Source organism: Ambystoma mexicanum, chromosome 9, assembly GCF_040938575.1.
Source record: "Ambystoma mexicanum isolate Mex_15411 chromosome 9, UKY_AmexF1_1, whole genome shotgun sequence".
NCBI classification, from domain to species: domain Eukaryota; kingdom Metazoa; phylum Chordata; class Amphibia; order Caudata; family Ambystomatidae; genus Ambystoma; species Ambystoma mexicanum.
This window is the reverse complement of record NC_090931.1, coordinates 364,703,481-364,730,068: the sequence shown is the minus strand read 5'-3', so window position 1 is coordinate 364,730,068 and position 26,588 is coordinate 364,703,481. Positions and strand designations below refer to the sequence as shown.

General features: G+C 47.3%; 1 protein-coding gene across 1 annotated transcript; it reads left to right on the top strand.

Moving 5' to 3' along the window:
* Positions 1–152: 152 nt before the first annotated feature.
* LOC138489639 (fibrinogen-like protein 1-like protein) lies at positions 153–26,500 on the top strand. The gene is made up of 3 exons (XM_069617321.1): positions 153–319; positions 4,290–4,469; positions 25,614–26,500. The coding sequence occupies exons 1-3, from the start codon at positions 316–318 to the stop codon at positions 26,492–26,494; spliced, it is 1,065 nt and encodes a 354-aa protein (XP_069473422.1). The 5' UTR covers positions 153–315; the 3' UTR covers positions 26,495–26,500.
* Positions 26,501–26,588: the final 88 nt, after the last annotated feature.

Sequence of the window (26,588 nt, the reverse complement as noted above, 5' to 3'; positions counted from 1 at the left end):
AAGGTCACAACTATTGGCTTTGCCAATGCTTGTTATTATGGCAGGTGGGGCTGTGTAGGCGGAGGCAGCTCCCAATTCCACATCTGTGACCGGGAGGGCCACACCTCCTTTTAACACACTCTTTATCTCTGAGCCGTCTACTCATGCCAGGGCGGTGTCTCGGGCCGCTGCTGCCCCTGTTCCAGCTGTCGCCAGTATGCGGCATGCCCATTTAATGGAACAGAGCCGCCCTTCCCGTCCTCGCTGTGGCATGTATAAAAGGTGGGAGGCGCAGGAGCATGAGACAACGCAGGAGTCTCCTGGGACCGGACCAGGATGGGTAAGCTGGCAAGGGGGGTCGCGGAAGCAGAGCAAAAGACAGGGACCGTCCTTCACCCAGAGGACAGGGCAGGGATGGGCACGAGAAGGGTTAGTAAGGGAGAGGACAGGGATCACATGTCACCATGACTCCAGAGCGAGGGTGGACAGAGAGGGGAGAAGAAGAGAAGGTCTACTACTGAGCAAGAGAAGGGTCCAAAACCCTCCACAGTCACCAATAGTATACACATATTTCATCCAATCGAAACTGATACTCATTTTATCAAACACGGGTGGGTGAATAGTTGAGTCAGCCTTGAAAGGATCTGACCCCGAGGCATGCAGACCACACACTCACATATATAGCAGAGATCGCCTACCTCAGGGCAAGGGCACGAGGGTGAACGGGAAGCGTGGGGGTGGGGGCTGTGAAGTCAGTGTGTGTAGGGGGTGTCGGGATGGGAGGGTGGCTGAGAGAGACATGAAAGTGCGAAATCTGAGCAAGAGGGGTGGAGTGGGAGTCTCAACATGTGATGCTAACCTCTCACCTTTGCAGCAGTGGTGCATCTGGTGGGGAGCAGGGGAGCGTAGCCGACCCCCGTCCCCCACCCCACCTCTGGGGTTACTTTCGGAAGGTGCTGGGCATGCCCACAGTGGCATGTCTGCATTATTGAGTGGTTAGAGATCTATTTCCTGTTCTGCAACCTCCCATGTCAGGATAGGCTGTAGCTGGGTGGAAACTCCTCGTTGCCATGGGGAGACTATCTTGTCTTACATAAGGTTGGTATCGGCAAACTATGAGTTGTGGCTGCGGGTGCCTTTCTGCCCGCCAGGTCCGCACCCGCGAGCACACCTTGTTCACGAATGGTGCCGGTGCATCCGACCTCCCAAATATTAACAATATTATCCGGCGCCCGTGAATGGGCAATTACCGGGTCCGGCAAGGCCGTATTGACCCGATAATTGCCCATTCATGGGCGCCGGGAAAAAAAAGGTACCGGCACGGCTACCGCCAGTATCATAATGAGGCCTAGGTCGGTGGTTATGTCTCCCTGTCCTGTATTTTAATGTGAGAGCCCCTCTACTGTCATCTCCCTGCGGCAGATGCTAGCTTGTCTTAGGTAGGGAGGGGGTTGATGGGTCAGCATCTCTGGCTTTCCTGCATGCTAGTGGGTTTCAGACGGTAAGTGATGTATTATCTTCTTGTAGCAGACGGTAAGTGATGTAGACGGTGATTGGGTGGTTATGTGGACATGTCTTTCTGCCCTGAGTTGTATTGGGTGGCAGATGGGGGTTGATTGGTCGTTGGTCGTCTCTGTATGGGGATGTTAGCTTGTCACATGCAGCGTGTCTGTAGGTGGCTGGGTATCTCACCCTGTCCTGTGTTTCAGTCGGTCATAGACAGCAGTTGTTTGGGGATCTCCCTGGAGCAGATGATAACGAGTCATCTTTGGAGAGTAGGTGGGTGGGTATATCTTCCTGTCTTGTATTTTAGTGGATCCTCGTCGGTAGCTGAACGCTGATTCTCCTGCAGCAAATGGTAACTTGCCATAGGTGGCGAGTGGATAGATGGGTGATTATATCTTCCTATGCTGTATTTTTGTGGGTCATAGACGATTTTTGATTGGTGATTAGCCAGGACGTGAGAGCCCCCCTTCTGGGATCTCCCTGCAGCAAATGTTAGCTTTTCATGGATAAGGGTTCATTATCTAGGTGGCCATCTCTCACTTTCCTGTGTATCAGTGGGTCAAAGTGGTGAACTGAGTGGTCATTTCCCTGCAGCAGATATCAGCTTGGCGTAGAGTGTGGGTGCCATGTATGGCAGTGTGTAGGGCAAAAGGTGACTCTTCCTGATGTCAACATTAGGCCGCTGTAGAGGGTGGAATGTCATTCTTTTGTGCTGGATGCTGGTGTGTCATAGACCGTATAAGGGTGGGACTCGCCTTCTTGCTATATTGCTGCAGATGGTGGGCGGACGGAATATCTCCATGCTACGCATGCGGGGGTATGTAAATGGTGTATTTTAAGACTTCGTGGCTCCGTCTTAGCTTGTCATAGATGGTGGATGGTTAAATGTGCAGATCTCTCTGCTGTGTGTCAGAATGTGACAGACTGCATGTGCTGTGGAATCTCACCGATGCCTGCCTCGTAGCCGCCCATGGATGGTGTATTTTCTCATCAAAAACAATCATTATATGCTAATCGATAGCTGTACATAGTGGGATGTCATGGGTGGGTGGTACATGCCAATCCTTCTCTGAACAATTGTTTTAAAAGCTTTGTGAAGCACTTAGGGTGCTCAAGCAGGACAGCCCAAACCTCACACCAACAAGCAAGCACCCACAAATGAGTATATCTGACTTGTGGTTTAAAGCAATTCACTCTTAGGGGTAGTGTTGTTGCAAATTAACTGAGCAAGCAGAGATTCCAGTTTGTATTGCTTGCTCAGTAGGGTTTCCTACTTGATCACTGTCACAGACATGTTTCAAATGTAAAATGTTGTGGTCCTTTTGATGTTCTCAAGATGCTCTTTGCTTTTATGCAAATGGCCAGGAAACCACTTTGTTGCTATTTGTTCCCATTCTCTTTCTCAGAGGGGATTAGTTACAGAACAGGGGTAATTTACTCATCACTGAAAGGTGGGAATGAACCTTTACCTGTGCCGTACAAACTGTAATTGTCACAAATGCGAGTCACAGTTGTGACCAGTGGGGATGTTTCCCTTGCGTACCCCAAGACTTTATTTTGCTATACCAAGAAGACACTTCTTGTCTCAACATGCGCCTCTCACCAAACATTAAAGACAAAAACTCATAGATTGATTGTGATAAACAATAAAGTATATTAGATACTTTTCTAAGTGACGATTATTACAATAGTGATGACAGAAAATATAGTATTTAGTGTCTGATTGCCAAATTAATCCACACAGCTTTTGATGGTAACACATAGGAAATCTTTGCAGAGCAGTTGCAAATATAAGTGGCCAAATTGACCATTGATGGTTATAAGGTAGACATCAAGAGATTTCTTGAAACAAATGGCCAAAAAGTGTATCGAGCTTGGCTCTTCCTCAGGGCTATGTTACAATCACTTGATGGCATAAAGCATAAATCTGGAGCTCAGGTCTTAGCGCTTTAGGAGTCCTGACCAAGACATGCTTTTGTAGGCTAACATATAGCGCCAACATTAGAGGACACGAGGAGTGTATTTGTACATCCCGTATCACAGGTATTTATATACACAAAGGGACCGGAGCTCCCACCCCCCGTCCCCATAACATTAACTTAACTCGGGAACTGTCCAAAAAGCTATTTGCTCACAAGCATATCTTGGTCAGGACTCCCAAAGCACCAGGACCTGAGATCCAGAGCTATGCTGTATGCCATCAAGTGATTGTAACATAGCCTGAGGAAGAGCCAAGCTCGAAACACGTGTTGGCTCTGTTTCAAGAAATCACTTGTGTATCTACCTTATAACCATCACTGGTCAATTTGGCCACTGATATTTGATATTGCTCTGCAAAGATTTCCTATGTGTTAGCTCAAAAGCTGTCTATTATTGATTTGGCAATCAGCCACTAAATACTATATTTTGGGTCAACACTACTGTAATAATCTTCGAGTATCAATTCAACTTAGAAAAGTATCCAATACACTTTGTTTACCACAAACAATCTATGAGTTTCTGTCTTTAAATTACTCATCAATTTACTTGATTATATATACTGAGTAAGTAATTAATTCCGAAATCCGGGAGAAATACATGTACAATATCTAGATTGGATGCAATCGACACCATATGAGATCATGCTGCTTGAACTTCCACATCTCTCAAACCACACTCTTCCAAAACGAAGGGACGGCATTCCCAGACTAAATTTTTCCAATTTCCAGCACTGATTCTGCGTCTCAATCACACCCACTCCACCGGTTGGCCTCCATCCTTGCCCAGCAACAAACTGTTTATTGTTCTTATCCTTTTCATCCCAGCAGGCCTTTGGAGAGTGAGCGAAGGTCTGTGCATCCTTCTTCTGATCTCAATCAGTGTCTCTGCCACGGGTCGAAACCGGAAACGGAGGTCCGTCACTCTGGATATCGAGAACAGCCACCTCGTGAACGGGATCAATGTCAACCAGATTCTCAACTACCCAAAGTCCAACGCTGGACACGGTAAGTTGCGCCAGGGGGAGGCTGGCATAGGCAGGAGTTTGTGAGCAGACGGTCGAAAGGTCTGGCAGACAGGGTGGTAAGTGAGTTGAGTCTACATTGATCTGAGTATGGGAGTTAAAGCTTTTTCCTTCAAAAAATTCCTTTTTTGAAGTTGTGTGAATCGCTTAATGATAACTTTAAGGATCAGGCAACACTGCTCACCATGCTGAGCTCCAAAATTATTTTTAACAAAGGTTTTATAACCGCTCTCAAAGCTAATCTGAGCCATTCAAATAACCTGGAAGTCCGGCTAGTTAACTCCACACAGGTCTATCAGGAGCAGCAAAGGCAGTATCGACATATAACCTCTCGCAACTGAAATGGCTCCTCCAAATGAGGTTATTACGGAGAGGTCCCCCTTGGGTTCCCCGATTAGTCATAGACAATCTGGTAATCGAGAACGTGGTCAGTCGCAGATGAATCCAGAGGTGGCAGTTGATCTGGAAGCTGATCTAGAAGGCATAGCCACCCCCAACCTCCGTTACCTGAATCAGATCCCCATGGTAACGGTGATGGTAATGTTTATTTATAAAGTGCTTATACACAGGCAAGTGTTTAAAAGCGCTCAAGTAGGGTGGGAACATGGGGAAAAACAGCAGTCGCTCAGAGCCCTTGAAATTCTGAGAGGATAATAGTCTGCTCAGAGTAAGTACATATAATACATTTAACAGTTGAGACAATAGGCCTGACTACAATAGTGCAGTTTTACCTAGTGCAATTAAAGGGTGAAGACAAGGGAGAACAGAGAGACGATCTTCAGGCATGGTGCATTTGGATTGTGCAAGTGCACAGACGGTCATGGGAGGGGGAGGTCCAAGTGCACCCAATCGGTGGAGACTGGAGTAAGTGCAGAGAGAGCCATTCTCTAGGGTTATTTCTCACGTGCACTGAGGTAGGGTGCGGTGCAGGGCCCTGAGTCAAGTGCCAGAAAAGACTGTTAGGGGTGCCTATGAACGGGTAGACTCTGAGGTACACCAGACAGCCAGTCAGCAAGCTGTAAGTAATGAGGAGCGAGAGAGGGAAAGAGCAGAGATCTGGGTTAGCAGGGTAGCGGGAGAGAGAAGGAAGAGGAGAAGATGAAGGTCTTGAGGAGTTTCCAGAATTTAAGAAGATGAGACTCAAGACGGAGGGCAGCAGGGAGGCTATTCCAGAGGGAGGCATCTGCTGAAGATAAGGATCTCCCTCCAAATCTCTGCTTGGAGAACCGGCTCACTCGCAGAAGGTTGGAGGCAGATGAGCGGAGGGCTCATGAGGGACAGTATTTAGGTAGGTAACATTGCAGGTAGGTAGATCCCAGGCCCCAGAAAGCCTTGTGGACAAGGCAGAGGGTATCGAACTTGATCCTTGCAGCCAGAGGGAGCCAGTGAAGGGATTTCAGTGCCGGAGAGATGCGGTCCCTCGGCTTCAGGCCAAGGATGAGTCTAGCAGTTCTGTTCTGGATGAGTTGCAGAGGATGCAGGGCAGAAGCAGGGAGTTTGAGAAAGAGGATGTTGCAGTAGTCCAGCCTAGAGAGAACCAGGGATATGGAGACAGTGAGCCAGTGGGGCAAAGTGAGAAAAGGTAGAGTACCTCTGCAGTGGTGTAGTTGATAGCTAGACATTTTAGAGATGTCCGATATGTGAAAGGAGAAGGATAGTGTGGAGTTGAAGATGACCCCAAGGCTTTTAGCCTTGCAGGTGGGTGCAGGCATAGGGCCAAGGGAGGCCGGCCGGAGGGAAAGTGGGAAAGCGGGAGCAGGGGTCGCAATGCAAACAATCTCAGTCTTACTGGCGTTAAGGCAGAGATTGTTTGCAGTACACCATGACTGAATAGCGGACAGCCAATCAGATATAAGCGAGGAGGTGAAGGCGGCTGAGGGTAGCCTGAAAGATAGTTGTGTGTCATCCGTGTAACACAGGAAGTTAGAGGTGAAGGCAGCCATGTAGACGTTAAAGAACCAGGGGGATAGGTTAGATCAATGGGGAATGCCACAGGTTGAGAGTGCGATAACCGAGAGAAAGGCTCAGAGTTCGACCTGGGATGGGCGGTCGGAGAGAAAGGAGGTTAACCACACCAGAGCCGACCTGTGATTCCCAGCGTGTCACAGAGATGTGCAATCAGGCTGTTGTGGTTAACCGTGTAAAAGGCAGAGGAGAGGTCAAGGAGAATGAGGACTGAGGAAGTGTTAGTGTCAAGATTTGAGAGCAGGTCTTCACAGTTGTTGAGAAGAGCAGTTTCCGTGCCTCTGGATGCTCTAAAGCCAGGCTGATGGTCATGAAAGCAACCTATAGATTCAGTGTGGAGGGTCAGCTGAGATATAGCCAACTTCTCCAGGAGTTTGCCCAGGAAAGGAGTGATGGAGATAGGGAAGTAGTTTGCTAGAATGGAGGGGTCGGCAGAGGGTTTCTTGAGCTGAGGGTGCACAAGGGAGTGCTTAAGAGCAGTTGGGAAAACTCCAGTGGAAAAGGAGAGATTGCAGAGATCAACCAAGGCTGGGGTGAGGGAGTCAATATTGTCCTTAATGGTTTTGGAGGGGCAGGGGTCCACCTGTTTGGATGAGGCTTTCATAGATCAGACTTGTCTGATGACCTCATCAGGGGTGATGGGTGAAAGACAAGAGAGGGGGCTGTAGGGTGGCCAAGGGAGGTTCCAGTGTTGGCGTATGCTGTGGTGTGGAAGAGAGTGGGTTTTTGTGATGACGTGCGTAGCCAGGACTGAGCAAAGGTCCTTGGTGGGTGTGACAGAAGAAGAGGCTGCTGCAGGATTGGCCAGTTCCTTGAGACTTTGAAAAGTTTGGACGTGTTGCTTGATGCTGCGGAGATGCAGGCTTGGAGCGGATGCAGAGTTGATATTGCCTTGAAGGAGGCAGCAGGCCAGTTTCTCAGAGGGTCTGCACGACCAATTCCATTTCCGTTCGGCTGCCCTACACTTGCGTTTAAGTGCAGCCAGATCAGAGTCACACCAAGAGTTGCGCTTTTTGGAAGGCTTCAGTCGGTCCCTCATGACAGGGGCAAGAGTATCAAGAGTTGGATATAGAGAGATTGAGGTTAGCAAGGGCTGTGTCAGGGTGGGAATTAGCTGCAGGGATGGGAGGGGGCTAGTAGGTGGAGGCAGAGGCAGCCACTGTCACTTTTATTATGGGCCTGGCAACTTTGCAGCCAAGTGGCCGTGCCGGGGGTGCTGCTGCAAGAGGAGAGGAGAGCTTCAGGTGTGTTGAGAGAAGAGAGTGGTCAGTTCAAGAGAAAGCATTAGTGAGAGGGATAGAGAGAGGGGTGTCAGTAGAGATGAGAGCATCCAATATGTGGCCTGCAGTGTGCGTGCACCCAGTGGGTAGGATAGAGAGGGAGAGAGAGTCACATAGGTTTCCGGAAAGGTCCTGAGGAGTCAGGAGAGTCCAGATGGATGCTGAGATCACCCATCAGGAGGAATTGAGAAGTATAGGAAAGTAGAGAGGAGGCCAGGCCAGCCCGTTCCGAGGGGAAGTGAGTGGACTGTCCTGGTGGCCGATAGAAAGTGGCCATAAGGAGAGAGGATTTAGGAGAGAATGAGAGCTTGCACACTAGGCACTCGAAGGAGGAGTAGGCCTGAGTAGGGATGATGGTGACAGGTCTCCATTCTAGGACGATCAGCACCACTCCCCCCACTGGCTTCTTTGGCCTGGGTGCAGAGAGGTTTCTATAGCCTTCGAGGAGGAGTGTGTCAAAGCTTGGGACAGAGCTATCCTTGAACCATGTCTCCGTGATGGCGAGCACATCAAGATCCATGAGTTCGAGGACGTTGTAGATGTCATATGAGTGTTTGACAGCTGAGCGAGTGTTGAGCGTGGCAATGTGGAGCAGCTTGCCATCTTTGAGGGTCTTTTGTGAGGTGGCACAGGGGACAGTGTTTCCCCCCAAGGGTGGCAAGAGAGCCAGAGGGATAGTGGAGGATGACAGAGGAGCCAGGGCCGGCAAGGGAGCCGGGACAAAACGGTAAGGCAAGGGCTCCTGTGCCGAGGAGGAGGAGAAAGGGACAGTGGGGAAAGGAGCCTGTGCAGAAAAGGAGGAAGAGACAGTGGGAAGGGGAGCCTGTGCAGAGGAGGAGGAAGGCACAGTGGGCAAGGGAGATTGTGCAGAGGAGGAAGTAGGCAGGGGAGCCTGGCCGGAGGAAGAGGTAAGGTTAGAGAGGCGACGGAGAAGCCTGTCAAAGAGAAGAATGTTGCGTTGAGGTCCCTGAACCATGATGGTTCCATTCAAATAGACATTAATGATGACTCTAGAAATGGAGAAGAGGTCAAGGGGCATCTCCCAGCGAGTGACACCATCAATGGTCGAAGAGACGACAGGAGAGAGAAAGCTGACCATATAGCTAGTCTATAGGTCAGATGCGTTAACGAAGAAAAGTATGTCAGTGAGAATCTCTCTGTCAGAAGCCATGACATAGGTGTCTGCAATAGGAAGGCCTGGGTTGGAGCCCAGTATTTCCTTCTTAAATTTCCTCTAGCCAGATTTAGTGATATGAGAAGGATGGGAGGTACTGAACCAGTTAGAGAAGATAGGAGAGATAGATAGCGACATAGCTCACTGCAGTGGTGAAGAGGACACTTACCAGTGTGAAGTACTGTGTCACAGAGAGGATAGGGTGTGGGGGCACAAGGGAGGGGAGGGAGACAGAGGGTAGTGCCACAGCTAAGCTACATTTTAGCAGGACAGAATGAAAACACAATCCCTCCCAAGATTATTCCATCTTTTATCAAAAGGGAAAAAAGAGACAAGGGGGAAAAATGGCACTGCAGAGCAAGAAAACATAACAAAGTCCTCTACAAAGACTAGGACTTGTGATCCAAGGAAGTTCCTTCCAACTTTGAAGGGGTGAATGAAGTCTTAAAAAAGCAAAAAGAGATTGTTAAATGCAATAAAAAGAAACACTGTAAAATGGTTTTGTAGGCGTGGTTGGAGTTAGGAAGTAATGGCTGGGTTCCTCTGGATAAGGATCAGAATGTGGAGATTCCTGAGCAACTGATGGATATTTTCCTTTACACAATGTAGGATAGTTCAAAGCAAGGGCAGCTGGCACCTCTGTCTTCAATAGAGGATGAAGAGAGTCGGATGCTAACAACTGTCCCAATAAAAGGCAAAGAAGGTGTGCAATCCCAAGTCCAATCTAAGGCTCCTAACACTCCTATCTTTCTGACTCTGGAACAAAGAAGGAGGCGGATGGACTCTAACTACTCAATCTGTGTTGGGTGAAATAGTACATTAGGAAACAGAAACATTGTGGAAGGCGTTGTGTCTACACACCAGATTGCATGTATGTGTTTACTGCTGGAGAGAATACCGATTTCAGATGATTTGGTAATTTTGAAGCGCAGTAACATTCTAAACTTGTTTTATACTATACCCAGGGTACAGGCAATTAAGCCCAGTGACATAAATTGGGTAGAATTTGTGAAGGATAAACAACTAGCACGAGTATTCCTTCACATAGAATCTGGTTTAGTGAGAAAAACCATTTTAGACACAGCATCAATGCTACTACCATTGGGATTTGATCTCGCGGAGGTTGATAGACAAGCAGTGTCGGCTGCTCAGATAGAAACAGATAAGAAGAAAGATGATAGGGGGCTTTATCAGAATATGCAGAGGTAAACGATGGTGGTGCATACGTCAAGGGGCGGAGATAAGGTAGATGATGGGTTTGAGTTGTTGAAGGTTAAACAGTCTCTAAATTATGTACCTTTGCAAGTGACAAGTGGCAGAGCTAGTATTAATTCTTTTAAAGGTTGTGTTGGATACTCATAATGATCTAACAAGTAGCCCAGGATCGGATTGGTCTTGGCTAGCGTCAGCTCTTAAGGCTTAACTAAGTTCTGTTAATACTTCGAATGGCATTGTTGTTGGATCCTGGAATACCCGTGGATGTTCTCGCCTATGCAGAATAGGAGACTTTAAATTTGAGTCATTTCGACATGTTCCTATTACAGGAAATTTGGCTCCAGTCCTCGCCATTGCTAGACAGGTATTCAATTTTGTTAAATCCTGTGACAAATGATACTAAGGGGAGACCAGCTTCAGGCCTGTTGATAGCAGTAAGGAATGGCCCTCTGGATAGAGTAAGTTGGATGGACAACTCTGAACCTCCTCAACCAAGCAGTGAAGATAATGTGGGATACGATTGGCTTTCCTGGTATTTCGACATTTTTCCTAATACATTTATATTGGAACCCAAATGCAATGCCGGACGAAGAGTGTTTAGCCTGAGTGGCTGATTTGTTAGATAACTGCTTAGTGGACCTCTCTTGCAAGGAAGTGTTAATTGCAGATGATTTAAACACAACCTGCTTTAAAGCTCAGAAGAATATGCTCATAAATATTAGCGACTGTATAACTCTGTCATCCAAACAAGGTTTATTGTGGCTAGAAGGAGAACGTGGGCCCTAGAAGTGGAACCGACCTTGCTAGGCTCTAGTATTGAAAATCCGTTTTTTTGTTTAGTATTGGTGGCAAGGTCACAGGTTAGTGTTGAGGTGTAGCCCACACCTCATTTGTTTAGTAGAGAGAAGGGGGGGGGGTTAACCTGGATATTAGTTGGTTAGTTATTTCACGTTTTGTGCTCAGTTGCAAGAGGGTTTGTTTATTTGATCTTGTTAGATTGAAAACACCTCTTATAGGTACAGTTGGGGCTCCTATGTCCCCATGTGGTCAGCCGACAAGTGTTTCGACCCGTATGTCCTTTTCAAAGCTATGTAGTGCGGTCCGGCGCCCCCTGTGGGGTCCTGGTTAGATACATTGTGTGTGTTCCTGTGATTACAGTTGACTCCTATTGGGCTCTGGAGTCTCTTACTCCTCCGCGAAATGGCATCCTGCTTTATTGCGGCTAGCCCTGATGGAAACGGCGGAATTACTGAAATACTCAGAAGGAGCGTAAATCTTATAAACTGCTTTATCACTTTAAGCATGAAGGTAAATAGTTGAATAAGTAACAGGCCTATCTAGAGAAATTCTCCAATCAATTATGTAGATATCAGTTCTTAAGGGTTTTTAAGGGTTTGTTTTAATTTGTAACCCACCCTTGAAGTGCTTTGTGTGTGTTCTAAACTTGAAAGAAATGACTGTGTGAGCCTGTTCTGCAGAATTAATACCGAAATTGAAGCACTAAAGCATTTGATACTGTTCTGTAAGGGGTTAGCTGTGACCAGGACTCTGTATTCGGTCATAGAGAATTATAAATTGTTTACTTTCGGGGAATAGTGGAGGATGGTTTGCAGCGGTGAGAGTAGAGTGATGATTGTACCTACAGTTACATTTTTGAAACTCCCAGAACCCTATGATCCACTTGATCTCAAGATTGCCACCACCGTAGACCCTACCCTGCTGGAGTTGCAAGTCCTTTGCACAGGCTGCCTCTGCAGCACTCTCATTGGCCAGCCGGGCCTCTAAATGCGCAACTTCCCGGATTCCGGCAGGCTTCGCGGGCCCCTCCGAAGGCCCACACATAAGGGCATCGACCCTCCCTGTCTGGACCTGTAATCCGTGGACTTGATGTCATCAATGACATTTGCAATGTCATCTTTGATGTCATAGGTGTTAGTCCTTGCAGTGCACAGTGGTGGCGCGAGTTATGGTTGCTTAGCTCTGGTTGCTTAGCTCTGAGGTTTTTCGCTTTAACCTGTAACCATAACGTCCCTATAACAATGTTTTTCCATTGAATTTCATGGGTTTTTACTAGCGCAACTTAACCATAACGTCCCTTTAACAATGTTTTTGTTAGTGAATTTCATAGGTTTTTAGTAGGGCACTGCAACCAAACCGTTGCTTTAGCATAGTGTTTTCTGTAAAGATGATAGCTGTATGGTACTATAATGGAACCATAACGTTCCATTGACAATGGTTTGTTACTGATTCCTTGGCTGCCCTCATGCTAAACGTGCGGAAAGGGCAAATTGCCTGGTGTATGTATCCATTTGCGCTACCCCTTCCTTTTCCAAATAGTGTTGGTGTATTTTAGCAATTACAGATGAACATGATAAGTGTTGGTGAGTTTTTAAAGTAGTTTCTCTTTTAGTGTTACCATTGCATGGTGAATCTGTGCCGTACCGTACTGTCCGAGATGAATACAGACAAACAATATGGACTTTTCCTAGGGAGAATCCACCTGGGCGGCATATGTGCAATCACACTGCAAGTATCCGTAGTGGCCGCATGTCCGCATCTTCTAATGCACTTTTAAATAGTTGTGGAAGCGCCCGTGTATCCGTTGCACACCCATACCCATGCATAGGTCATCCACTGTGTGCTGGTAACACCTCTGCTGTCGCCAGCCCTAGGGATTCATAAGGTAGGCTACCGCATTTCAAGTACTCCTGACGACTACATGGGTTGTTCTGCAAACCTACCAATGTGTGACTGAAGCACGCCTGGCTGTATAACGCCCACTGGTAAACAGGGAACAGCAACCCGCTGTGTAACGTGGGCGTGTTTAATGTCGCATTCATTTGATTGATGTGCTGCTTACCTTTCCATGACCCATGAAACAGACATATCGTGTCTGCACTGAGCAATGTGACGGAAAGTGTCAAGAGGTCGGCTGCGGGTTGTACAGTTGAAGAAAACATGTAACTGCAGGTGGGACAGTTTATAGTGATTCTGCAAAATGGCAAAGCTGGTGCGGCTTGGTCACACACATACTAGTGCATATAAAGGCAAGTAAGCAAACAGCAGAATGTACAGAGCGCAAACAATGTTAGTGGTGCTTAGAAAAGTACTGTGCCTGCATGGGTCGCACATAATAAATGCCTTCCACCTGCACGTAATGAAGCTGTGTTTCACATTGTTGTAAACATTCTTGTATTCCAGAATGTATGCATCTCCGTGAATGCAACTCCAAAGACTAATGGAGTAGCATTAAGTGTTTGTACGGCATGTGACGACAACTGAAATGAAAGCACTATGGACCAGTGGGCAGTCTACTGCCCTTCCAACAGTTATGTAGGGCAGTTTCATGTACAGCATTTGCCACATCTGCTGTGGGCAACAAAAGGGGCACTCCTCTAGGGCAGCATAGCTCCAAAACATCCTTGCAGACCATATGCCGCTCTACAGAACCTCACCCGACAAACGGCATTTTATTGTGTATGTACTGCAACGCACTACTCTACAGAGGGAAGGTACTTGGAAGTGCGTGGGAAGGGTGCGTCAGGGAGCATAACAATGACTGGCGTCTATGTAGGTGACCGCCACCCAGTAATTCCTTCTCTCGGCGCGTCCCTATGGTATCCATGCAGGTGCTTCCCCTTCTGTACTTGGCCTTTCTTGCCGTTCCTTCTGTGGCGTGTGTCAGAAGACCATAATAAATGGAAATGAACTGGGAATGGAAAAAAGAGAAAGAAAGAAAGCACCTTTCAGAGATGAACAGTGGAATTGCCGCACGCTGTGGCTCCTGAAACACACAGCCATAACCGCACCCTCTGCATTTCTGTCCACAAATACACTGTGTACCACAGTCTGTGCGTACATACTACACCCAGAAACCTTATTGACCAATCCCGTAGCCTCTACAGGCCCATTTCTATGGCTATCACCTGCAAAAGGGGTGTATCTAACACATGCCACCCTGCAACTATCGCGATATTTGCGGGCTTTTCGTGCTGTGCATCTGCAGGAGTGGGGGAATATCTTTCAACCAGGGTAGGGCACGTCGTTAGTTGTGGCAGCTCTTAAAAGAGCCTTTTCATTTATTTATTTATTTATATTATTTTTAAAGGTGCTTCCATATAAACACCTTTTTTGGGTGTTTTATAAGTATGTGTGTGTTTTCTACGTCAGCTCACATTCTTACAATAGGGTCTTCAGTGCCGCCTGTAGATTGTGAAAGAAAATGTCATTGCCACTGGTCGACAAAGACATGCCATTGCCTTTGAAAAGGTGTATAGATCGAGAACAAATGTTGTCATTCTCACAGGAGAACATCCCAGCAGCACTCAAGAAGTCACACATGTTTCTGGCGATGAAACCCCTTCCGACCTCTGGCTGGCGACAGGAATCATTGACATAGTTCCACACTATTCTGGGGGTATACATGAGAAAGGCACCTTGGCAGTGGGAAAAATGAGCTGCACTGCTTTCATCATCTTTTTCAGTTGACGGTACACACAAGCAATCGCCGAAACAGCACACTTCGACACTGCGCCACAAAGCCTCCACTACCTCCAAACCGAAATTGCCAAAAAAGCCTTCTTGGAGGGCATACACAAACAGATCTTTCACAAAGGCATCACCCACAATGAAAACTGTGCGCCCTGCCAGGTTTTCCAGCCGCACTACACAAACTAATGGAAAAAACGATTGCCGTCCTTTTCTGTGACGTACACCCTGAGCACCTGATTGGACATTCCCCACAGTCCCATTTCCATTGGCCACCATGGTGAGAAGCGCAGATTGTGGCAAGTGCCTTTCCCCAAGTACCACGAGGGCCGCGTCCCAGTGAAGCAGGAGGAGTCCTTCTCCCTATTGTGGCTGTTGCCTGTGACGCATACCCTGCGCACCACATTGGACAAAGGCCATAGTCCCATGTCTATTGGCCTGCATAGTGATAAACGCAGAATGTGGCACGTACGCTTCCCCAAGTACCGGGAGGGCCACACCGCTGTAAAGCAGGACGACTCCTTTTTCTCTTTCCACCCCAGCCATGCGTGCAAGGCGCTACGGCCTACCCACAGAAAACACACCATAGTACAAGCTATGGTTAAATGCTCATGTCATGTGTACTGGACTCCCCATCTGCAATTGAGCCTGCCAGCTTTCAACCTGGCCACATATTTGCATGCATGGCTGCTTAACGTTGCGTTGTGTGTGCTGAACGGTGTGTAGGAGCCTGTGTATGTTAGCCATAGTTTACATGTGTGCTGCTGAGCACAGCCTTTCATGCTGCAATATCTTACAGCGCTCCCAAAGGCAAGGGGATAAGGGCCAAACCATAGGAAATGCACGTAGGGGCATGTGGCTCCCTATTGTTCAACAGGGGAAATGGTGTACACTGTATGCTAATGTACGCATACCACCTCACTTCTGCTGCTGTACCAAGTCTACAATGTCCTCCACAACCATTTCTTAAAAGTCACCAACTTCGCATGCATGCAGACACCATCGTACATGCTATGTTTAAATGTTCATGCCATGTGCACTGCACTCCCCATCTTCAATTGAGCCCGCCAGCTTTCGCTCAGGGCATATATTTGCATGCATGGCTGCATAACGGTCCGTTGGGTGTGCTGAACGGTATGTAGGAGGTTGTGTATATTAGCCATATGTTACATGTGTGCTGCTGAACACGTCCTTTCATGCTGCAATATCTTAAAGCACTCCATAAAGCAAGGGGCATATAAGGGGCAAACCTATGAAATGCACATGGTGACATGTGGCGCCCTATTGTGCAACAGGGGCAATGATGTACACCAAATGCTAATTTACGCATATCAGCTCTCTTCCGCTGGTCTACCAAGTGTGCAATGTCCTCCACAAACATTGTGTGAAAGTCACCAACGTCAAATGCATGCAGAGTGCCAACTGCATGGCTGCAGTATGTTGTGGTGGCTGTTATGAAGGCCTACACTGTTGGGGGCAGGTGTGGTGAACGGTATGTAGGAGGCTGTGTGCATTGGCCATATTTTACATGTGTGCTACTGAGCACGTCCTTTCATGCTGACATAGTTTACAGCACTTCCTACAGCAAGGTTCTTCTAAGGGCCTAACCATTGCAAACGCAAATGGTGACATGTGCCTCCCTATTCTGTAACAGGGGCAAGGATGTGCACCGTATCCTAATGTACGTATAGCAGCTCACTTCTGCTGCTGTACCAAGTGCACAATATCCTCCACAACCATTGCGTACAAGTCACCAATCTGACATGCATGCAGACTGACAAGTGCATGATTGCATTACATTGTGGTGGCTGTCATGAAGGCCTAACCTGCTGGGTGCATGTCCTACGGCCCACAGCCTATGGCCATACATCCAACAGTCTAGGCCTTGCCCACACCCACCACAACATAACAAAGCCATGCAGGTGAACATGTAGGCATGTGCCACAATTCAGAAAGGCAACATAGGCACCAGCACTTCTACCCAAACTCCACACCCTAAAGCAGGAAAGCATGCACACACGTTCCACTTACCATAATGCACAAACATACCACAGGGTTTGGCACCGTTACCCACTTCCATTCAGAAACCATTGTAATAATGCCAACCAAACAACACAATCATCGTAAAATTGGTCCTGCTCTCCACACTGTAGTATGTGCACACAAGCAGTTCTGCATAGTGCACTGCAACACTTACTAAGCTGCACACTACGCAAGCAAATGTAAGAACCAGTTGCACTGTAACCTCTTCCATATTTACACTATTCCATTAGTGCACCCAGTGGACACAGTACACAACTGGTCACTGCAGCATCTCCACCCATACACCGACAACTGTATGATGTTCTACCAATCACCACACCCATGCAACCAACAATGTGTGCAATGCAGCCAAACCACACACACAAAGTGACAATGTGGCACGAACGTTCAACTAGTCGACATACCTTTTCAACCAGTGGATATACTTTTCTGTGCAAGGGCTGCAGCCATGCATTAAAGGGGTTACGGACTTACCACACACAGCACACCATAGTACGCCCTATCTGTAAATGTGCATGTCTTGTGGCATGCACTCCCCTTCTGCAAATGTGCCTTCCACCACTCATCACAGAAAGACATTGCCACTGCAGCTGGCATGCCATAACGAAGGCTGCCTGCAATGGCCAGACAAGATTGTTGCCTATTGAGATAACCAAAAATTGGCAGAGTATGCACGGATACCGCTGGCACATCACCATCTTCTTCTAATTAGATGTATCACTTGCAGCACTTCTCACTCCCCTACCCCTTTCCATCCTTTGTTCCCACCACCAGAGGCTGTCAACTATGTTTTCTAGGCACGTTCGCCACCACGCTGCCCTCGCAAACAACATGCCGGCGGTAACGAAAACTATTCACGCACAACAGGTCACCGTACACTGCAGTGCAATCACATTTTTCACCGTGCAGTGAACAGGGTAAAGGGACGCCAGAGCGGAGGCAGATATGAATACTTTTAGTGGCCACACAGTTACGTACAAGGGGCCCAGCCATGAACAGAATGCATTAGGGGCTTGACACACACACCACAACACTGTCCTCTGATACACCATGGCGGCGTTTCCCAAAACCTTTTATGGTCAACAAGCTTCCCTCCAGCCAACCACTGACCGCGTCTAATGTTCCCTGACAGCACGCCCTACCACAGGCCAATGAGACTTCGGTCCGTGAAGCGAACAGGGAAATTGGTCCACGGAGCAAACCCAGATATCACACATTTTATGGGACATACATTTCAGTCCTTTGCAACAAAAGTACTGGTCCAATTTCCACCCAACACACAAAAGCACGCTTTCTGACCCAAGCCCCCGCTCTTGCCCAAATTGCCTCTCTGATTTGCCTATTTAAGGAGATCTAACAGACGAAGAATAAATCTAGTTTTTTTTTTCATCAGTCATGGTAATCGGAGGGGGTGGGGATAGCGATAGGCTTCATGATTCGGATAGAGTTAGGGCTTTTTTAGCCAATGAGATGATTTCAGATTTAGAGGCATTCATGCTGCTGTTATTTTTTGACATCCAGTCCTGTAAAGACTCAAGACCAGAAGATCTTTTTGGGCATTTTCAGTGGGTTTAGTTATTTTGAAGATTATTTCAGTATCGCCGGCGTACATCTGGAAATTAGCAGAGAAGGATTTCATGATTTCTGCTAGGGTTTCTTGTAACAGTTGAATAGCCACAGCAATATGAGTGAGTCATTTGGGACATCATATTTGAAGCTGAAGTGGTGAGAAAAGTTTGTGCTAGATCTAACGGTAGCGGTTCTGGCCTGAAGAAAGGGAGTGATCAATTTCAGGGCAATGTCTTTGATGCCAAAGATGTACTGGATTCTCTGTACACAAAATGAATGGTGGATAGTGCCAAATGCTTGTGAAAGCCAAATAAAAATAGAAATGCTGGTGAGTTTTCATCCATGGCTGTCAAGAATAAATCTTTGACACAGAGCCAAGGGGTTTCTGTGCTATGGGATGTTCTGAACCCAAATTGGTTTTGATGCAACGGTTGTCGGATTCTGTTTTTTCCCAAAGTTAATGTGCTGCTATTTCCTCCAGTAGTTTACCAATGAATGGCTATTTGGAGATTGAGTTAGCAGGCGCCTTCTGGTCCTCTGATGGGGTTTTAGCAGCATGGTGATGGTGGAGGTTTTGTGGAGGTTTTGTGACCGGCATTCATTTCCCAGTGCACTAAAGAACTATTAAACAGCTGTGACGAATCTGGCGAAGTTATCACTAGACCCTGGGTTAGGGTCTTTACCCATGTAACCATGGCCAGGGAAGGGTAGAGGTTACCTGGCTCCAACCCTGGGGGTGGCTATATGTGGAAGTTCCACATGGGGGAAGACCAACTTTGGTGAGGTGAAGATGGCTCACTAGAAGAAGACCTGTCATACCCCCTCTTGTGAGGGGTAATCGTCACCAGTAATTGACTTCCCAGCTATGTATGGCATATTGTAACATGGAACTTCCTGTTAAAAACCATAGACAAACACATGCTTGCTCATATGGGCCTACTGGGACAAGGAAGAGGGCCCGAGTAATGAAGATCATACCTGCCGAGAACCACACAGTGCATGCAGTTGTTCCGAATAGCTGATCAATGCCGGAAACTTTAAAACACCTGACAAGCCGGTAAGATGGAGACGCACCATACCCAAGGTTGGTTGAGAAACCAGAGGGACGCTGAGTATATCGGAGAGCAGTCAAGATCATGGCAGTGTCAGAAGATGGTGCTACAAGACCAGAGGTCCACTGCATGGAAGTAAGGAGCAAGAGATGCTCTACTGGGAAAGCTGCAGCAGTGTGAGGACCGGGGAGCCTATGCGACGCTGGCCAGAAGACAAAGCTTACCGCTGGGCAACATGCAGACTGCAGAGAATGCCAAAGCAGCCAGGAGAGACGGGTGAGCATACAGGGAGATTGGGGCACCAGGGCACCTCAAGGTGTACCCTGCATGCCAATTGAAAGTAATTGTAAAACCTGGGAGAACCCGAGCAGAGGGAACTGGGGTAAACTAGCAAGCATGTGAAGTTGTTAAGGAAAGGTGGGCAAAGGCCCAATACTCACATGGTAAAGAATATGAACATATTAAAGTGTTACAACATTGGCAAAGTTCTGGCAGGAGAGTATACAGTCACCCTAAATGCGAGTCTGGGACCTACACCTAAATAAAGAAAATGAAGAAGTCTGATAGAGTCCTGGCAGGAGAGTATACCAGGCAATTTGAATGTGAGTCTGGAACCCGCACCCTAAATACAAGTAGTCAAGTCTTAACCAAGTCCCGGTAGGAGAGTACACCAGGCCTCTTTTGTTTATGAGTCAAGAGACTCATGCCTGAACTGCGTTGAACACAAACAAGGAAATAAAGTAAGTATTGTGAAGGAAGGAACAGACCAAGCATGGAAGGAGCACGCACATTCTTGGCCTCTTTTCTTTTGTTGTGAATTTGGAGAGAGAGAAACCCTTTCTACCAACAGAGGAGGGTAATCGCTCCACAAGGCAAACCATTTCCAATTATTTAAAAGTAGTTGAAAGGCCAAGAGAACAGAAATACGTTCTTGGCATTTGTGGGTTAAACTTGTAAACCACTGTGCTGAAAGCAAGAAAGAAGAGAAAGTAAAGAAGCCTTGCAAATGTGTGAAACGCCGTGGAAGAGAAACAAGTCAATTGAAAGGAATAGATTGTAAGGAGAAGAAAGACAATCTCTTGATATGAAATCCTTACCATATATTTGTAGTGGTGGAAAGGCTGAGAGGAAGCCAACACGCTCTTGGTGCTTATGAGACTGTGAACTGTGAAAGAACGAAGAAACTTAGGCTAGGCTCTTCTAATGATGCTAAAGCCATTGGTTGTTTATTTCTTTGACATCTTTTGGAACTTTGAGTTTAACTTGTGAGTTACAGCTGCAAGTGGCAGCTGGAGAGCATGATAGGTTTAGCGTATGAGTGTCTGCATGGGGTTTTGGACATAGGACGGAAGACTTTTACTTTGGACATCTTGACAGAGACCATAGTTGGGGTAGGGAAGCCCCTTTAGAGTTAGGGAAAGATAGACTTTTCTCCAACCCATTTCTTTTAATGAAGGTTTATAGCAATCAACAGTATACCTCTGTGTCCGAGTCTTACTCACAACCTCACCCAGCACAGTGAGAGTAGGGGCCAATATGGAAATATTTTAACTTGGCGTTCCTTAGTGATCTTGAATATTTAAAAGAGTTTGTTTTTTGCTGCTGGCCTCAGTGAGTCGATTTTGAATAAAGGCTTTTTTTCCTGAGGATGGCATGGTGCAAACCGCTGCAGTGTCACGGGCAAGCCATCTTGTTCTTAACATTGTTACTTTTTTGCCATTTCCTTTCAAGTTTCCAATTTGCTCTTTTTAGAAGGGCTAGTTCACAGTTGAACCACTTGTTGTTAAATATATTAGTATATTTAAGAAGTTCCAGGTTTTTGGCCGTGAAGGCATCCCGTGCCCTGATGATGTATTTTCCAAAGGTTTGTGGAATGTTACTTGGGGGCTGATTCAGTGCCCAGTGCAATGGAGTAGGTCCGTTTGAATTGTGATGACACATAGGTGGAACAGTGTTGGAGGTTCTGCAGTGCATAAGAGGTGTGCAGCTTTCCTCCTAATCATGTGCAGGTTAAGGAGTGGTCAGACCGAGAGGGAGTGGTTGCATTCCCATCATTGATGCAGAGGTATGGAGGGAGGATGGCATCAGTAATGAGATGATGAGGGCCATGCCATCGCCTGTGTATAGGGTTCTATTCTGGTGATCATTTTGAAGACGCTTGAGGGAAGAACATCCAGGAAGGTAGTGAAGTTGGCAGAGAACCAGGTTTCTATAACAGCCAGGATATCCAGACAGAGAACCTTGGACAGATCATAATATTTGCAGCATACTTTTTTTTTAACTCTTTATTATTTTACAACATAAACCAACAACAACAACAAACAAACATAACAATCCCTCAGCACTTCTTTGTGGATTCCGCCTTCCATCTTCATTCGTCCAGGCACGATTCCGTGGCTGCACTGCCTCGGTCCATGGCCCCCCGTCCCATCCAGTCTCAGGTCTATATCCCTTAAACTTCGCCTTGTCAAGGGGTACTCTACTGATTTATCTGTCCTCTTATTAATGCTCCTCCAGGGTCGTCTGTGCTGCTCTCTTCCCTTTTCCCAAATAGGTCTTGCATCAGGTAGTTCCATGCAAGTATCTTATGTCCACTTCCCCCGGCCCCTCTGCACCGCTCTTGACCACACTACTGTCTCCGCTACCGACCATCTCTGAAGGTCAGACCACCACAAGTCCATGCTCAGACCCGAACTGGAGTTCCATGCCATTGCTATACAGCGCTTTGCCAGGATGCACACCAAATCCTTCATCTTGGCCAAATGTGTCCTTTGCTCATCTCCTCTGGGAATGGGCCCAATAAGTAAGACTCTGGGCTCCATGTCTGCATCTGGATTCCACCCCCTGCCACCTTCTCCTTGATTCCCTCCCAAAAAGTCCTTATCGCTGGGCAAGTCCAAAACATGTGCAGCATATCAGCGTCCTCCTCCGCACAGTGGGGGCAGTTTCAGGGTTCCCCAACCTTCATCGCTGTCATTCTCTTAGGTGTGAGGTACGCTCTAAGCATAAGGTAAAGCTGTGCTTGTCTAAATCTTGCATTCCTGGACACTTTCTTAGGGTAACACAAAACTCTAGAACATTACTGGTCTCGTAAGGGCCTCTGGAGTTCCCCTTCCCAATGTTCTCTCGTTTGCAGCTCCCGCTCATTGATGGATTTCAGCAACTGTCTAGAGACTGTATGTCCCCCTTCTGACACATCGTACCATGCATCCAACTTCTCCCCTGGATCTTCATCTCCTGGCAATTCCGGCCATCTCTTCTTAATCATCCGTACTATGCTATTGTGAAGTATGAACTGGCCTCCGTGTATAGCATGCTCCTCCATCAAGTTTGGGAACTCCACCTATTGTCCTTCCTTCCTCAGGTCGCCTATCTGGTCTACGCCCTTAGCTTCCCAGTGGGATCAGTATGCTGTAAGAGTCCCTGTGTCTGGGCCTACAAAGCCTGCAAGGGTGATCTGTACGGAGCAGGGGTATCTCGCTCCCTGGAGTTTCCATGCCTTGTTCCACAGGGTTATGCCTAGTCTGACCATATTGGGTATGGACTTGGTCAGGGACGTTTTCGATCCACAGCATTTCTCTCAAGTAATATAGTTTCAGTGCCGGTTGGAAGAGTATTGAGTCGATGGTTGTGTCTTCCCCCAGCCATTTGACCACGAATTGCAGTTGCCCTGCTAAGTAGTATCGTTCAAAGTCCGGTACTCTGATGCCCCCTGCTTCATAGTCTCTTTGTAAAGTCTCCATCGCGATCCTGCTTCTTCCAACCCCTCCCCCCCACAGGAACTCTTGTGCCATTGTATTCAATTGTGCAAAGAAAGTCTTCGGTATGTTGTGTGGGATGTTTGTAAAGTAGTAAAACATACGTGGCAGTACAATTATCTTCAGCAGGGCCGCCCTCCCAATCATACCTAGTGGAAGTGTCTTCCAGAAGGCCATAGCTTTCTGTGTCTTATCGAGGGCTCCGCGTGTGTTGCATTTATGTGTATCCGCGGTATCATAGTGCACCTCTATCCCCAGATAACGGAAGGAGCTGGGTGTCCATGTGAGTCCTTAGTCTAGCAGCTGGTTCGAAGGGACCCACCTTAGATCTGCAAGGGGAATAGGGAGGACTTGTGTTTATTGATAGCTATTCTTGAAAGTCTAGTATACGCGTCTGTCGCTTCGAGTAGACATGTAAGATGTACTTGTGGATTCCCACAAAGAGGAGCATGTCATCAGCATATAATGAGACTAGGTGTACTACCCTATCTATGTCTATCCCAGTATCTCCGTACTCCGCTCTGAGGAAGACCACCAGCGGTTCCAGAGCCAGTATATACAACACCAGTGACAGTGGGCACCCCTGCTTAGTACCTCTGTATATCCTCCAGACCTCTAAAATGTGCCTCCCTCTTTTCACTCTTGCTCTGAGATGTTTATATAGCAGCCTGACCCAACGGAGGAACCCCTCCCCATCCCAAAGTGGGCAAGGACACTCATCAGCCACTCCCAATTCACAGAGTCAAAAGCTTTAACAGCGTCCAATGACGCTATGGCGCATTCGCCCCGTCTGAGGTGCGTCTGATCTACCACATGGTGGAGTCTTCATAGATTCCACGTCGTGTTTCATCCCGGGACATAGCTCGTTTGGTTTTAGTGGATCAATGTGGGTATTACCCGTTTGAGTCGGTTGGCGAGCACTGCTTTGAGGATTCTGGAATCTTGATTAATCAGAGAGATGGGCCTGTAAGAGACACAATCTAGCTGTGATTTCCCTGGTTTAAGGATTGTTATGATTACCGATTCTGACATGCTATCTGGCAACTGCCCCTTCTCGCATGCCTCCTGATATGTTGCCAGCAGTTTCAGTGCTAAGATGCTCTTGTATTGCTTGTAAAACTCTCCTGGGACCCCGTCGGGTCCCTGCGATTTGCCTGAAGGGAGCTCAGTAATTATGGTTTCTATTTCTTCCACCGTAAGGGGAGCCTCCAGTATTTGGACCTGCTCTGCTGCTAGTTTCGGCAGTCTGATCTCTGGCAGGGCGTCTGCTATATCGCCCGGTTCCACTGCAGGGTTGGGGGCATACAATTGCTCATAGAATTTCAAAAAATATTTTGTGAATGCCTTCTTGAGTCCTAAACTCTTCCCCTGCTTCGTCTTTTATTGCATTGATGTGGACCTCCTATTCTCCTGCTTGGTGAGCCAGGCTAGAAGCCTGCCGGGCTTTTCACCCTCCGCAGTTAATCTCTGTATATACTTCCCGTAATCCAATCTCCCACTTAGTCGCAGATTTGGTGTTCATCGTATTGAGTGTCTTTTTGGGCTTTCGTTTTTTACCAGCAACAGAGGAATAAAAAAAGGGGGCTATTGTCCATGGTAGTAGAGGAATAAACCTCCACCTAAGAGCTAGGAGTGTCCTGTGGTTATCACCTCTGTTACAAGCATAAGAAGTGATGTGTGGGCGATGCAGCGATCTAAGGAGCTCTGAGGTAGGAAAGATGATCTTCCTCTGAACATCATCAAATCTACATGGCCTATTTTCCCCTTTGTCCAGATGGGCACACATTAACATTTGAGAGCTAGTGAAGAACACTGTCTAGTTTAAGAAAGCCCCTCTCTCATAACCTCTCACAATCAGCAAGGCATCTCTATGGATTATAGCCCACATTATTTTGTGGGTGCTTTCCTCTCCTCCCAGTTGCCATATTGTACAAAGTGATCAGCTGCCTTGATGTAGAGAGCTATTCTCTATGATCACACAAAAATGCTTTGGCATAGTGCAATTTCTCTGCAATGTTACAGATCTCACACAGAGATCAGCATGGCATAACAGGGGGATCCACCTCAGAGGGGTTTGAGGCTAGTTACTCCCTGGGGAGATGCATCCATGATGTTGAACCCCCCCTAAGCCTTCTCTCCTGCAATGCTGTAATTTATGTCTCCACCTTCATAGTGCACACAAACCCAGTGCCCTGCTCTTAGTAGTTTGGCTCCTCCTGTACATTTTTCTAGCAGCCTGATCCCCCATTCCTACGGCAGCAATGCATGTCCGCCACAAATGCCAAAAGGAGCCACTGATACCTTTTGAGTCTATTTTGAGCAACCCAGAAACAGAGAAAGGAAACTATGAGTCATGATGAGAAATATACAACTAGCTTGCTAGAATACAAGATCCCCATTCTATGAAAGATAGATAGATATGGATGAGCAATTGTAAGGGCACCCATGCTCCTTGGTGGGCGATTGGAATAGTTCACAGACTAATGTCAGTCCTTGCCTTTCCTGAGCCAAAAAGACAAAAATGTACAAGCATTATGTTGCTCACCAGTACTAAACCAATATTGTTTCATTCTTTCCTGACAGCTGTGTTTCCTGATGATTGTGCTGGCTTACCAACAGGCCAGCCAAGCGGACTTTACATTATCCAGCCTGAGGTCAGCCGGCGCTTGGTTGTACACTGTGACATGAAAGGTGGAGGTGGCGGCTGGACTGTGGTGCAGAAGAACAGTTACAATTCAAAAACCACATGGAACAGTCCTTGGGCAACCTACAAGAAGGGGTTTGGGGACCCACTAGGGGACCATTGGTTGGGAAATGAACCTATACACCTGCTCACCAAACGAAAGCTCTACATGGTTCGCTTCTTGCTGAGGGATGCCTTTGGCAAGGAAGGAGTTGCTGACTATGATTTGTTCCGACTGGAGGGGGAATTTGGATGCTACCGCTTGCGCTTAGGACAGTACTCAGGCACTGTCCCCGATGCTCTGACTACTGATGTGGCCCATGCCGCACACGACAACATGAAATTCTCTGCTTACGATCGGGATAATGACCGCTCTCAGGAGAATTGCGCGTCCGTTGGAGGGGGGGGCTGGTGGTATGACAACTGTCGTTTTGTAAACCTAAACAATAATCATAAGATTTATTGGCAAGGCCTGTGCCCCGGGAATTGTCAATCTAGCACGATTCTGATCAAGCCAGTGCATCCATGCACAGACAGTGACAATGGAGGAGGAGACAGTGGAGGTGGAGACAGTGGAGGCGGAGACAGTGGTGGAGGAGGTGACAGTGGAGGTGGAGACAGTGGAGGCGGAGACAGTGGGGGAGGAGGTGACAGTGGTGGAGATGGAGACAATGGAGGAGGAGACAATGGAGGTGGTGGCGATAATGGAGGTGGGGATAATGGGGGAGGGGATAATGGTGGAGGTGAAGACATAAACCCCACCCCCTGTGACCTTGAATAAACATTTTAAATCATTTTGTGTGTCTATTTTGCAAAACAATGTCTTATTGATGTTAACACCACACCTTTAACCCTACCTTTTACACATTTATGAT

Coding starts and splice junctions, on each gene's coding strand:
- LOC138489639 (XM_069617321.1), top strand. Junction 4,470..25,613: donor AAAGTCCAACGCTGGACACG/GTAAGTTGCGCC, acceptor CTTTCCTGACAG/CTGTGTTTCCTGATGATTGT.